Raw genomic sequence first — 14,476 nt, 5'->3', positions numbered from 1 at the left:
TTCTTTCTAACTTCCTATGAAATTAAACTGAAAAAAAAATGTGGTAGTTAGCTCATTATATGCTAGCTGTAACAAACATTAAGCAACACATTCATAATGATTTCGTATACTGCCTTAGAATTTGGAAAAGTTTAGGGTTGGCTAGATATCCTGCTTTAGAATGTTGTTAGAGGTTTGAAATGATAGTTCCTCTTCCTTTAGACTAGCTACACATCCTGTGGCAAATAGGGACTTCTAAATCACGTCCATTATTAGTAGCCTGTATTCAAAAGGTATTTATTTATTTATTTTTTATTTTATTTATTTATTTTTTTGAGATGGAGTCTCGCTCTGTTGCCAGGCTGGAGTGCAATGGTGCAATCTCAGCTCACTGCAACCTCCGCCTCCCAGGTTCAAGCGATTCTCCTGCCTCAGCCTCCCGAGCAGCTGGGACTACAGGCACACGCCACCATGCCCAGCTAATTTTTGTATTTTTAGTAGAGACAGGGTTTCACCATGTTGGCCAGGATGGTCTCGATCTCTTGACCTTGTGATCCGCCTGCCTCAGCCTCCCAAAGTGCTGGGATTACAGGCGTGAGCCACCGCACCCGGCCTCAGAAGGTATTTCTTAGTGATATTGATGGTAAGGTTTCTCTCATTGAAAAGCATTTTTACAAATAAGAGCAAATCATCTACTTTCTCCTCTGCCTTCCTCTTCAGATATAGTTGAAAATTACAAAGGTGGCAACGTAGTGACAGACGTAAACAAAGCATAAAGATACATTGAGTGGGGTTCAGTTACTCAGTTATGCATTCAACCACAGACCTACTTTTTAGTTTGTTAATCTTCTAACAATTACTACTAGGTCATTATCAAAATCCTATGAAAAAGGAGTCTCAAAACGTCTCTCACAAAATGTTCAAAAAGACATAATACCTTGAATGCATCTTTCTTTACCTCTCAAAACAGGTCAGGTAAAAGTGGCAATCAGCAAGGCAAGTGTATTCATTAGGGGACAGCAAACTGATGAAATGGCAAAAAGGTGAAGACATCATAGAGTGAAGATTGTTTTATAGGATAAATAACTTTTGTAATTGTCAGATGAAAAGGTTAAAATTAGTTTATTAATACTGAAAAGCTATTTTAAATTTTATTTAATATTCATCACCTTTTCTTAGGTGATGATTTCTCCTACAAATTACAAAATATTGAGTTCCATTTGTAGTAAAGAAATTTAAATAAAAGATTTAGATAATAGAAATTATTTACTCTAGGATCCTAAATATTATTAATTTAAAATCTTACTTTTAGAAATTATACGTCAGCTGTCTCTCTCAACTTTTTATTTTTTCCTTCCCTTATTTTGAAAATGAACAAATTTGATTAAAATGACAAATTCACTTAAGTTAGAGAGAATTAATATTCCCAAATGTTATATTTGCCCTTCTCAAATGTAAGACCTTGAGTATCTTTAAGTTAATTTCTTCCTGCCTCAGAAATAAAATACTAAATCAGTAAAATTCTTCAGGGTTTATAATTTAAAGTTAAATATATTGTTAAATATATGGAATATAGAAATATAATTATATATACTATTTTTAAAATAACAAAGAAGCAAAAATAAAATAGAATGAACAACACACCTTCCAAGACCAGTATAAACAGCTCTTATGTTATAATTGCTACCCAAAGGCAATGTTATGTAAATTCATTTTATAGGCCTTGGATAGCTTCCTCATGTTGGCCGCTCAAAAGCTCTATACTGATATTTTCAGGAAACTAGCAGCATACTTTACCTTGGAAATGTAATATTATAAAAATACCACCATTAGTGATTTTATGTACTTCTACATACCCTTCTTGAATTTGAAATAATGGATAAGTTCAGGTAATAATTTTTGCTCTCTTTCAAATTTTATGACTAAAATATTGAGTTGTGTTTTATGGCCTGCATTTATTATGTTCTGTAGAGTCAGCCAGCAGCTTCAGGCAAAGAATATCTTTGGAGTCTGGAATCAGATGCAAAGGAATCAGAGGTTTAAGATGAATCATACATTCAGGAAACATAAGAATTTTCCAAAGATTCTAAAATGCATATTGTACAATATATGAGCAATAATTTTCCAACCCTCTATACAACTTCTTTTTCTTTTGTGGCTAGGATAATTTTCTCTTCAAATATGGGGGAAGATTATTGCCATAAACTTTATTTATTTATATTTTATTTATTTTGAGACAGAGTCTCACCTCTGTCGCCCAGGCTGGAGTGCAGTGGTGTGACCTTGGCTCACTGCAACCTCTACCTACCAGGCTCAAGGGATCCTCCCAACTCAGTTTCCCGAGTAGCTGGAACTATAGGTGCACGCCACCACGCCCAGCTAAATTTTTATATATATTTTTTTTTTTGTAGAGGAGGGGTTTTGCTATGTTGCCCAGGCTGGTCTCATACTCCCAAACTTAAGCGATCTGTTCACCTTAACCTCCCAAAAGTGCTGGGATTACAGGAGTGAGCCACCATGCCCAGCCTAAATTTGGGTAGTGTTTTTGGAGGAAGAGTTTGTTTAACAAAGTACTCTGACAACAGGAAGGAATGTTTAGTTATGAGGAATTTTAAAGGGATTCCAGTAATTATCCAATCTTAATTTCTGAGAGTCAAACTAAAAAAGAGGAATTTAAAGTGGTAGATTTAATAATAAGGAAGATTATGTAGTATTTACACAACAAAACTCCCAAACTCCTTTAGATTGTTTTCTTTTACAATCAGATTCTCATGTTAATGGAGATACAATTTCTTACCGTAACTTGTTTAATAGAATGAGAACATTGTTTCTATTGAAGAAAAAGACGTAGAGCAGGGTTTGGATCTGGATTCTAATCTTGCTGAGTAACTAACTTTATGCAAGACCTAAAAGGTCCTAGAGCTGTCATAGTCACTTTGATAAACTTTGGCTTCTTTACCAACATGAAAGTCTAACACCCTGGCTGTGATCAGTGAGACAGTGTATCTGTACACGAAAGCATTCTGAATAATATAATGCAAGTTATTATTTATTAAGGAAAAGCACATGCAAGACACACTTTATTTTTACAGTGGTATAAATGCCACAGGGTAGCATCGTTATAAATTCAGTTTATTTTAGGGCTTTAGCAACCTATAATTTCAGAGTCCACCTAAAAAAACTTTTGCACCAGGAACTGTCTTTCTGTTGCATTTAGCTAAAGAGATTTACCCCCATTTTGAGCACTCAGGCCCATTAGCAATGGTAACGACTAAAGTCCAGTTAGAATATAAAAATTATGCAGTGTATCATAAATTACAGCACACTATACAGACAGATAAAATTTACTTTTCTTAGAATTCAGGTCAACAGCAGAAACAAAAATTATCATTTGTGCGTAACCTTAATTTTTCCCCTCAAGTACACAGAAAAAATAAATGCAGTATACATTTCTTCGAAGAGGTTTGTGGTTATTACCTTTCCTGTACTGTACTAGTTTTTACATAGGGTACCTTTGTTGCCCTTTAAAATGTAATTTAGAAATGTAACTGATGTATTTTGCCACCAATAAAACAAATACATATGACAAAATGAATGGATACTCATTTCAGTCTGTACGATTTGTTTTTAAATTATTCTATTTGCAGCTAGAGGAGAAATGTGAGATCATTTCTTTCCTCTCGGCCAATGGCAAGCCGATTTCCCCAGCCCACGTGGACAATTGAACATTAAGTCTAGCGTGCTTCCAGTCTCCCGACTCCTGCCGGGCCATCTGTGGGCACACACACATCTAGGCTAGTACACTGGATGGGGTAAGGCAGTCGACATGGCATCTCTGGTTTGACTACCGGGATTGTGCTATGTAGCTATCCCATGTGTCTGCCGCATCAGTTTATTGGACAGGGAAAGAAAGTGTACTCAGCAGAGTGCACAGTTACTGCCATCCATTCTTTCGTTCATACACACATTTTACTCCGCTCTCCACGTGCGTTCCGAACGAGAACTGGATCTCTCTCACACACACACACACACACACACACACACACACACGTGTTCACCGAACCTCACCCAGACTCAGGCCCGGACAAGTCCCCCGCCCACCCAAAGCTCCCCGCCCTTCGCCCTTCCGTCTGCCTCTTCCCACCCTCTCCGACTCCACGTGGGCGCACCCCGGCGCCAGGCGGCCGCGCTGCCCACGGAGCCCCTAGCCGGCCCCGGCACTGGGAGGGAAGGCGCGGCCCTGGGGTCGGACGGACAAAGCGGGCATCCAATCGAGCCCGGCACTGCCTCCCCGAAGGGAGGGAGCGTCTGCTCGGACGGGCCCAATGAGCAAGGAGCCCGAGTGGGACTTCCTCCCGGAATCCCGTTGGCCAGAATAGCCGGGCCGTGGGTGACACGTAAGTTGGGCAGGAGGTGGCGGGGCGGCAGAGGCACCAGCCGACCCGTCAGTGACACCGCTGTGCCGTCCCCAAAACCAGCCGAGGCAGCTGGCCCCCACCCTTCCACCCACTGGGCGGGCCGCATGGGGGCGCGGCCCGGAGTCCTGGTCCCTTTGTTGGGCGCGCACCCCCTCCCTTAGGTGGCAACAAAGTCGTGCAGTGGGAGCCGCCGCGAGAGGGCGGGGAGTGGCCAGGGCGGGACTCCAAGAACTGCCGGGGGGCAGCGGGGCCAAAAAGTGGGAAGAAGGAAAAAAGGCAGGAGGCATCTGGGGACAGGCGCGAGGGCAGCCGGCTCTGAAGTATGCGGAGGGCCCCCTCCCGGCCCCGGGCATTCGCGGAGAACGAGCCTCGCAGAAGTTTGGCTGCAGCTGCCCGGGCGGCGTCGATGGCTGCGCGCCCCACGCCGCGCGGGGGCTGAGCGGGCGCCACTTCCCCTCCGGGCCGGCTTTTGTGTCTGGCATCTCCTCCTCATGCTGCGTCTGGCCACCTCCTGCGGCGGCCGCTGCTGAGACGCTCGCTCGGACCAAGGGGAGGAGACGGCGGGGGCGGCCGCGGCTTTGGGTCCAGGCGGGACTATGGGAAACGGGATGTGCTCCCGAAAGCAGAAGCGGATTTTCCAGACGCTGCTGCTGCTGACCGTCGTGTTCGGCTTTCTCTACGGCGCGATGCTCTACTACGAGCTGCAGACGCAGCTGCGGAAAGCCGAGGCGGTGGCGCTCAAGTACCAGCAGCACCAGGAGTCCCTCTCCGCCCAGTTACAAGGTACGGCTAACGGGACGCGCGCAGCCGGTGGCCAACTTTGCCCCGCGCCTCCACCCGGGCAGGAAAAGTGGCTTTGGTGAGCTATTGGCACTGTGGTTGCCACCTCTGACCTTCAGGGACGTCAGAGGTGAGCGTTTCAGGACTGCCGGCCCCAGAGTGTCAGGGGAGATGACATTCTCATCCTCCCGCTTCTTCCTCCCAGCGGTTAGGTTTAGAACTTGGTAGCACCAGCCCATCGTCCCGCTGGGCGTTTGGTGGGCGGGTGCACAGAGAGCCCTTTACCCGAGCTGTTGTCAAAGGCCCAGCTGCAATCTTGGCAGGGAAACTAGTAGCCCTCCGCCGCTTCTGCCAGCCCTGCTCTGAGGAGCATTGTTCCGTGGATTCTAGGTATTTGCTTTCTTGTTGACTTTGTCAGTTGCTTAAAAAATGAAGAGTTTGGCAGAGATTTCTCAAACTTTGCTGTTTTTCAAGGGAAAATTAAGCCATGACCCAACAGCTTAATTAAAGTCATGGCCCAGTCGAATGGAAGGAACCTAGATCTGGACCTGCTAGTTTCTTATTTCTTATTCGTTTAATTTAATAGGATGTCTTTAGAGGTGCTGGATGTGTGGGAAAAGTCCACACTACATACCATTCAACATCCTGCAGTAGTTTCTTTCTTTCAAAACAGGTTTACTTGTCTTCCTAAGTAGCTTTTACTTCATCACAGAGATGCATGTATGTTACAGTTAGCTTCGGGAAGCCAAAGAGGAGAAACACAAGTTTTCACTTTGCCATGCACAGCAAACCCAATTTGAGCAAGACCTGTAGAAGAACTTAAAGTTTCTATCCTATTTTAGAATCTAATTTAATGTAATTTTCACAAACATAATTTACTTTTAATGTAAATTCAGAATTTGAATTTGAATTTACTTTTAATGTAAATTCAAAGTCAGCACCATGTCCTCTTGTTAAGGACGTATCCTATACATATTTTTTTTGCAAGCTTTTACTTATGGTTAGTTTTCAATACTTACGCAGCTTTTTCCCCAACCAAAAAATAATAATAAATAACTGTAAGTAGTGAAATGTTGGCAGACTTTGCTGATGATGCAAATATAGCTTCTTTAATATTGCTAGGTAGATAGATGCAAGCTAGAGGGATGTTTCTATGTATGTGTGTGCAGATATGAAACAGATGCCTCTTCTTTGCTTCAGTTATTTTAAGTGTTTTCTAGTAAAAAATTTAAGATGAGAGAAAATGATACACATCCGATTGTTTGGACTTAACTTGCTCTTCCCAACTTAGAAGAAAGAAAAGTATTTTTAGCTTACTGACGCTGCATAGCCACAGGCAATGAAAATATATGGCTCGGCTTGGTTCAAAAGTAAAACCCGTTTTGATACGCTCTTAGGTTCACAAAATTTTCTTTAAACTCATTGAAATTTACCTATGAGTTATTGTTGGTATGAGAATATGGATATTTGTTTACTTATTTATTTAGAAGATATCAGTTGCTTCCCTGTGAAGTTCCATGGAGTCAGACCAAGGGAAAAATTTACTGTCTAATAGTACAACAGGACTAGATTTTCATAAACATGGCTGGAAGGGGCATGTATGGTGGATTATATGAGGTTGTGTGTGCCTTGGTCTCTTAGGAGTCCCATGAGGGCAAAGGCTGTCGTTTTCACCATTACCTCCTCAGCACCACACTGTGCCTGACACTCATTAGGGGAATCAATGCATGTTTATTCAAATAACAAACAAAAATTATTCTGAACTGTGGCGAGTAAGTTCATCCCAGGCACTTTTGTCTTTCTGAGACTGCTTTTGTGTCTTTGCTTTTTGAAAGCCAAATAAAACAAGAAAATATTTTGTTCAAGTAGCTCCTTTGCCTCAACGGCCTATGATGGACGATGGATATTGTTGACTGAGGCCCTAATTTCTGAATAATGGCCTTTATTTGCAGTATTTCATTTTGAAATTTTAGAAATTTCTTTTCTAATTTGCCTTTTCTTTTTTTAGTGGTGGTGGTGGTGGTGGGGAAGAGAGGTGGTAAATGGTAATACAGGATCATTAAAATATACAACTTTTGTTTTGCAGCAGATGGAAATGTTCTACCTAATTTGAATAAGTGGCTTCAAAGTCCCTTTCTTAATTTATTCTTTTGTCATTTCCTCTCTAATTATGGAGCTACAAAACTTGCAGTATAATTGTGCATGAATAATTATTTCGCAAGCAGGCTAAAGTATTTTTTTGTTTGTTTTTGTTTTTTGTGGATTCACTTTTGACTTCAGTAGCATTTATTTTGGATTTCCCATGTGTAACCCATTTAATGAACATTTTCTGATGGTATGCAACTTTTGCTTCCCTTTTCCAAGACAAATGACATTTTACTCAACAGCACTGTGTACCACCTGCATAGATGGGCTTTTAGGACATCAGGCTCTCCAGTCTTAATACTTGTTTAGTTAGGTGGGATTGCTTGACCTGGCTTGGATTAAGATCAGAATTAATGACTTTAAAAAGAGTGGTCTTTTTAAAAATGACTCTTGAAAAAATTTCAGTAGTTTAGACCTATAACCTGATGATGTGCGTTTGTTAAGTGAGCGTATTTAGGTCACCTTCAGTTTAAGAATCGATTATACTCCATAGATTCCTTTGAAAGTGGGTTACTTGTAACCCCAAGTTAACAAGTTTTATTATAGAAGAGCCCCATAACTAGAAGATGGTGGGGATGGCATGCAAAAAGGTCAGAGACTAGGCAAACCCCTTCCACTATAAAAATATCTATGTCTGCCTGTTTATCTATCCCTCTTAGCAATCAGTCATCTATTTATCTCTCATACTGGCACCTTAATTATACTGAGGAGTGAGACAGAGGTCACATACTGGTGGCAAAGATAATAACAATCTTTGGCCAGCACAGTGTTTATATAACCTTTAAATTTTTTAAACTGCTTTCAAGTGAGCCATGCTCCATTGTCTGTATCTATAGGCAGTGTTTCTCAGTCTAGACTGCCCATTAGTATCACCTGGTGGCTCCCAGACCAATTAAATAACAGTCTATGGGGGGTGGAACCCAGGCTTCAAAAGTCTTTAAAGCTGCCCTGGTGATTCCTGTGTGCAGCCAAGGTTGAGAGCCACACCTCTATACAAAATCTTAAAACTGAGCCTTTCCGTGCATTTACTTTACTTGTTTGGCCCCAGAGACACTTGAATTTTTTATCTGAGTATGTGATTAAAAGCAGACTGGTTTCTAGACTGTAATTCAATTCTAGTTCTACAACCTTTTGTGTGAACCTTGACGTTTTTCTTATTTATAAAATGGAGATTAGAATAACCTATTTTATAGAGGTATTGTGAGGATTAATGAAGATGATAGACTGTAGAGCTCTTAGCACATACTTGGCATATAGTAGGTACTGCTCGTTAAAAGTTAGCTGTTATCAGAATCCCTCTTGGAGGTAAGCTGCTTTATCCCTTTTACTCTTGCCAGGTTTGTCATGGGTAATTTCAAATTTTGAAATTGGCAGAATTTGTTTATGTAGCTAACCACCTCCTTTTATTGTACCTTAAATGAACATCAAGGAATATGCAAACATCCAGTGTACTTTACTCAGAAGAAAGGACCTTCCTTGACAATTTAAACTTGGACTACGGTTACTGATTAACTCTGTTCTGGATCATATCAGATTAGGAGAGGGTGTGACTGCTAAGGTAATAATTATGTGCTGTGAGATCTGGGAGAGAGATATAACTATTTAAATTTTTATAAAAGGCATTTAGTGTAGAGGCAAAGAGCCTGACATTCCTAAAACACAGTATTGCAATGTTTTTGGACTTCCAGGGATAAGGAGAAACCATCCAGAAAAAGTTTATGTAAGGTTTATATGTTCCTATTCCAGATGAATATGTTACAACTATTTAAAATTTAAAAAAAAGGTCACAAATGTGACCTGTAGAAGTGCAGAGTTACAAGTGTGGATTTCTCACATGCATATATTGAGTTGTGGTGAAGTCTGGGCTTTCAGTGCACCCAAAGAATGGACATGTTTACCCCACAGGAAAATTTCCAACTCTTACCCCCCTGCTAGCCTCCCACCTTTTGTAGTCTCCACTTCCACTCTCTCTGTCCATGTGTGCCCATTGTATAGCTCCCACTTGTAAATGAGAACATGCTATCTTCAACTTTTCTTTTTCTGAGTTATTTCCCTTAGGATAATGGCCTCCAGCTCCATCCATGTTGCTGCAAAAGACATGATTTCATTCCTTGTTACGGCTGAGTAGTATTCCATGGTGTATATATACCACATTTTCTTTACCAGTTCTCTGTTGATGGACGCTTAGGTTGATTCCATATCTTTGCTGTTGTGAATAGTGCTGCAATAAACATACAAGTGCAGGTATCTTTTTTGTATAATTATTTATTTCCCTTTGGGTATATACCTAGTATTGGGATTGCTGGAGTGAATGGTAGCTCTATTTTTAGTTCTTTGAGAAATCCTGATACTGTTTTCCAGAAAGGTTGTGCTAGTTTACATTCCTACCAACAGTGTATAAGCATTCCCGTTTCTTTGCATGTTTGCCAACATTTGTTGTTTTTTGACTTTTTAATAAAAGCCATTCTGACTAGTGTAAGATGGTATCTCACTGTGATTTTAACTTGCATTTCTCTCATGCTTAGTGATGTTGAGCGTTTTTTCCTATGTGTGTTGTCTTCTTGTCTAGCTTCCTGTTAAAAATGTCTTTTCATGTCCTCTGCTCAGTTTTTAATTTTTTTTTTTTCTTGTCAAGCTGCTTGAGTTCCTTGTAGATTCTGGATATTAGCCCTTTATCAGGTGCATACTTTGCAGATATTTTTTCCTATTTTGTAGGCTGTCTGTTTACTGTGTTGTTTCTTTCGGTGTGCAGACATTTGTTATTTAAGTGTTTTTTGCACTGGGCTCCTCTAACACTTAGGATGGCCCACTGGCCTAAGCATGAATACATCTTGTCATTGGTTACTTCTTTGCTTTCAACCTTCCCTAAATCTACTTTTAGAAAGGAAACATTGGCCAGGCACCCTGTCTCTCGCCTGTAATCCCAGCACTTTGGGAGACTGAGGCGGGTGGATCAATCACTTGAGATCAGGAGTTTGAGACCAGCCTGGCCAACATGGCTAAACCTCATCTCTACTAAAAATACAAAAATTAGCCAGGTGTGGTGGCACATGCTTATAATCCCAGCTACTCAGGAGGCTGAGGCATGAGAATTGCTTGAACCTGGGAGACAGAGGTTGCAGTGAGCCCAGTCACCCCCCTGCACTCCAGCCTGGGCAACAGAGCGAGACCCTGTCTCAAAAAAAAAAAAAAAAAGAGAGAGAGAGAAACATCTTCAGCACAGAACCAGGCTTTTTTTATTCCTTCATCTCCAGCTTCTGGTGCCTGGTGGTACCTATTTAATACTTTTTCTTGGCCTATTAATGTGCATATATATGGTGATATTGTGCGCAGTGAGGTATAATAGATACAGGCTGAGGCATCAGAGCACTTGGATTTGATTTCCTGCTATCTTATTTTGCTAGCTGTGTGGTCATGGGCAAGTTATTTAACCTTTCTGTGACTCAATCTATTCATATGTAATAATCAGGATAATAGTGCTTACAAAAGGTTATCTTGAGAATCAATAGTGTTAGCTGATGTGCAGTGCTTAGAAGGGTGTAGCTTGCATTTTGGATGATTGAGGAAACATATACAACAGAGTGGTTCATAGACCTCAGCAATTTAGACCACAAGTGTGGGCAATGTGTGGTAGGTGTACTAATTTTCAAGTGCAACGTTAGAACTTAAAACATGAACTAGACATTGTCTATTAAATGGACATCTTCACTGAAGTACAACTTAGAGTTAAATGAAGAGACTATCATTTTTGCTTGATCCTGTACCATTTAGAATATGGAACAAAAATACTCTTAAGTTCAGTAATTTTTATTTGTATGTAAATTCCTTCCCTGAATAAAAGATAAAAGCTTCCAAATACCTTTTGAAGCTCTGATTCAGTGAAGCATTCTTTTGAATACGTATGATTTGCACATAATCTATAATCGATTTCACACATTGTGCCCACCTTAGTCATCCCTCTAATATGTAACATGCCAACTCTAATGAGAGTACTGGTGTCCAGGTAAATAATTGGTTGCTGTGTAAGAGAATTACTTGTTATCTGGGAGCCTTTAGTTTAAGTTCCAAGTAGATTGGAAGCCTTGCCTTGATTTCTTTTTATTCTTTCTTATCTTAGGAAGGACAGTTTCCAAAAGGGCTGGGGTACAATACCACATTACCGTGGCTGAAGGAATAAGTGAATTGGAGTTGGGGAAATGAATACTGACTAAATATGGTGTGAATCAAAAAGCAAAGGATTGGAGAGAAACCAGAAGAGGGCAGGGAAAGAAAAGGGGACACATATCACCTGGTGACTTTTCAAAGTACTGAGGAAGAGTTTTGTTCACATCTTTATGCCCTAAAAGAAAAGCAGCAGGAAATTGTGACTGGAGAGCTGGTTGGGACATCAGATGTGGTTTCAGTGCAACTCAGGCATTTACCAGCAGGGTGACCTTGAGCAGGCAAATAACCTCTCTGAACTTCAGCCTCTTCGTGTTTTAATTTGGGTTAGCAATGTCTAACTTGCAAACTTGTATGGATTAGAAATAGTGCATCTAAAGTGACTAGTATGAGTCCTGGAGAATATTACTACTACCATTTATTAGGTGACCAGAACTACTGTTGTTGAATTAACATTGGGCTTCTTTTTATTTTGCCCAGCCTTTACTACATCTAGTAGGTAAGAGTGTTAATAGTGCTGGCCTAAAAGTGGCTCCTTTCACTACGTGCCCTACTTGGCTGAAACTGTTTGATTAAGATATTCTCACTCTCTCTTTTCTACCCTTTTGAGCCGTTCTTGGGGTGGAAAAAACCTGAAAATGCTTTACATGATGCAACTAAGAGTTGTTGTTTTTCATTTTGACAGCCAATGGTTCTTCTTTTATCATTAAGGACAAAGTGATTTTGCTACTTTTGCCAGTAGATGGTTTATGGGTTTTATAGCTTTGTTTTGAAGTGAAAGTTATATATCATATAGCTTTATTATAAAAGAAAAATGATAAACTATATTTTCTTTTTAGCCAGTGTTCTTTGGAGTGAATTTTAGTAGAATTTTGAAAACTTATTTGAGGAAATTAAATTATTTTTAATCCATAACATTTATTGAGTACTTACCATGTTCGGGTTCAATGCTAAGCTTATTACATGCATTATGTCATTTAACTGTGACACTAGCACTTTAATCTGAATGAGCAATCTGAGGCTTAGAGAGGTTAATTAACTTGCGAGTGTCAAGATCTAGCCTGATGAAACTAAGCTTAGAAACCTAATGTAACTTTTTCCATAGTGCATCATTGCCCTCAAAATTATTTTAGTGTCTCTTATGACAGTATTAATGGTTTTAAGAAAGTAGGTTAGGTGGGTCATATGGGGATTCATGATAAAATTTAGAATCAGAAATAACGGGTGTACTATTTGATGCAGCATTTCCAGGGTACAAGAAATTTGCTGCTGGTATGAAAGATGATTGTGGTTGATACTGGAGTTGATTTTATGTGGCATGTAGATGTTGCCTGAAATGACAGTGAATCATATAATGAAAAACTTATTTCCTTTCAATGCTTTCCTGACAAGTAATGGAGAAATTCTCAGTTTGATGCTAGAATCTCTCTCCTAGAGAGTTGCTTCTCTGTTTTTCCAAAGAGAATAGACGTTAGGCAGCCAACAACTTGATAGCTAGAATTTAATAATTGTTTTGTTGTATTATTGTATTTAATTTTAAAATTAAATCTATTACCAATCATTAATGCTGTGTAAATCAGATTTTTCATTTATAAAGTAGTGGTGTAAAAGTTTCCTGTTTAAAGTTTATTTTAAGGAAAAATAAACTTATTTAAGTGATTATTTGGTGGATTCAAAAAGACTGTACAGGTTTTGCATGAGTGTAGTAAGAACTCGCCTGAGGGGTGCCTGCATGTCTGAAGTTTAGGAATGCATTGACTGATCAAATTGGATACAGACACTGAATTTTACAGTTAGTTAACTGAATTCTAAGGTGGATAAGTCACTTACCAGATAGCTTAAGCTAAGCTGAGAGCCCACATACTCTGACTCCCAGTACAAGATAATACCCCTTCACTGCTCTGTGCTGTCTCTGTAGACTAGGACCCTCTTCTCTGTGAGAAGAAATGGGCATTGCTGTTTTTAAACAGTGCTGTGTATTTCTGAATGGTATATTTGTGTTCTTTGTTTTTATTGGCCCGTGAGTGCATATGCAGAAGACATGTCAGTCATTGTCCTTCACTGGTAAGCTTTACTAAGTAGGCTCATAGCCTGGAGGGACATGGGCATGAAATAAATTGCTCTCTATAGCCGTATGACATTTTAAAAAATACTGCTTTAACTATTTTTCATACACAAAATGTCACAATATGATAGTGAAGAGAAAATTAAGATGTGCTGTCATTCTGAAGGATAGGCATTATAGAACATTGAAATGATATTATTTGCTTTTCTTTGGGAGTGCATGAATTTAAAAAAATTATAATCATTTTAGGAGAGTCAAACATTTCATTTTCCAGTTCACATCTCATTTAAAATGCCTCCTTTAATTGGAATCTTTGTTACAAACAGAAAAAATAATCTGCAAATCAAGATATTTAGGACAGCTTTGACATTGCTTATGTGTTCTCTTGATAATAGCTATGATGCTGTCAAATAAATATTATAAACAGATTAAAATTTGGCAGTTGATAATTGATTAATTTGGTTTAGAGAAGTTTATCAAGTTTTATATTAGATTTATTAGTAAATAATATTATATTAGAAATCTATGATGCTTGCCCTTCTGCATCAGTAGCTCAATCTTTTAACAGACAGAAAATGTTTAAAGTATTTTATATTTTATTTAGAGGTTTGGATGCCATAAAACAAGTTAAATTGTATTGATGTCAAACATCACTTTTATTAAAATATGAAAAATAATTTTTTTTACTGTATAGGCGATCATCACCTCAAAATCTAGATGTCATCCAAATTTGATCCAGGTGTGGGTGAGGCCCCTTAGGTATCCATACAATCTTTAACTGTAATTCTTCAAGTATGCTTCCTCTTTATCTGTAGATCTGTGAAACCAGAGTCAAATTACCTGCCCTCAACACAGCCAACATATGGTGGTAGGACAGGCATAAAATACCTAGATATTCCTGTTTAAAAAAAAGACAGAAATGTGAGAA

General features: G+C 39.4%; 1 protein-coding gene across 4 annotated transcripts in view; it reads left to right on the top strand.

The window, feature by feature from the left end:
- The first annotated feature begins 4,092 nt into the window (after positions 1 to 4,092).
- Positions 4,093 to 14,476, top strand: part of GOLIM4 (golgi integral membrane protein 4) — an 80,629-nt gene continuing 70,245 nt past the window's right edge. For 2 of the 4 annotated variants that reach the window (XM_019024726.4, XM_019024725.4), the window contains exon 1: positions 4,327 to 5,180. In XM_019024726.4, coding sequence (XP_018880271.1) covers positions 4,994 to 5,180 — 187 coding nt within the window. In that variant the 5' untranslated portion in view covers positions 4,327 to 4,993. Of the gene's footprint in view, positions 5,181 to 14,476 lie in introns of all 4 variants that reach the window. The other 2 variants (XM_019024724.4, XM_004037973.5) reach the window with 2 other exon arrangements.

The sequence above is a fragment of the Gorilla gorilla genome, chromosome 2, assembly GCF_029281585.2.
Source record: "Gorilla gorilla gorilla isolate KB3781 chromosome 2, NHGRI_mGorGor1-v2.1_pri, whole genome shotgun sequence".
Taxonomy (NCBI): domain Eukaryota; kingdom Metazoa; phylum Chordata; class Mammalia; order Primates; family Hominidae; genus Gorilla; species Gorilla gorilla.
The sequence above is the reverse complement of the archived record's forward strand: the minus strand, read 5'-3'. Positions and strand labels throughout refer to the sequence as shown.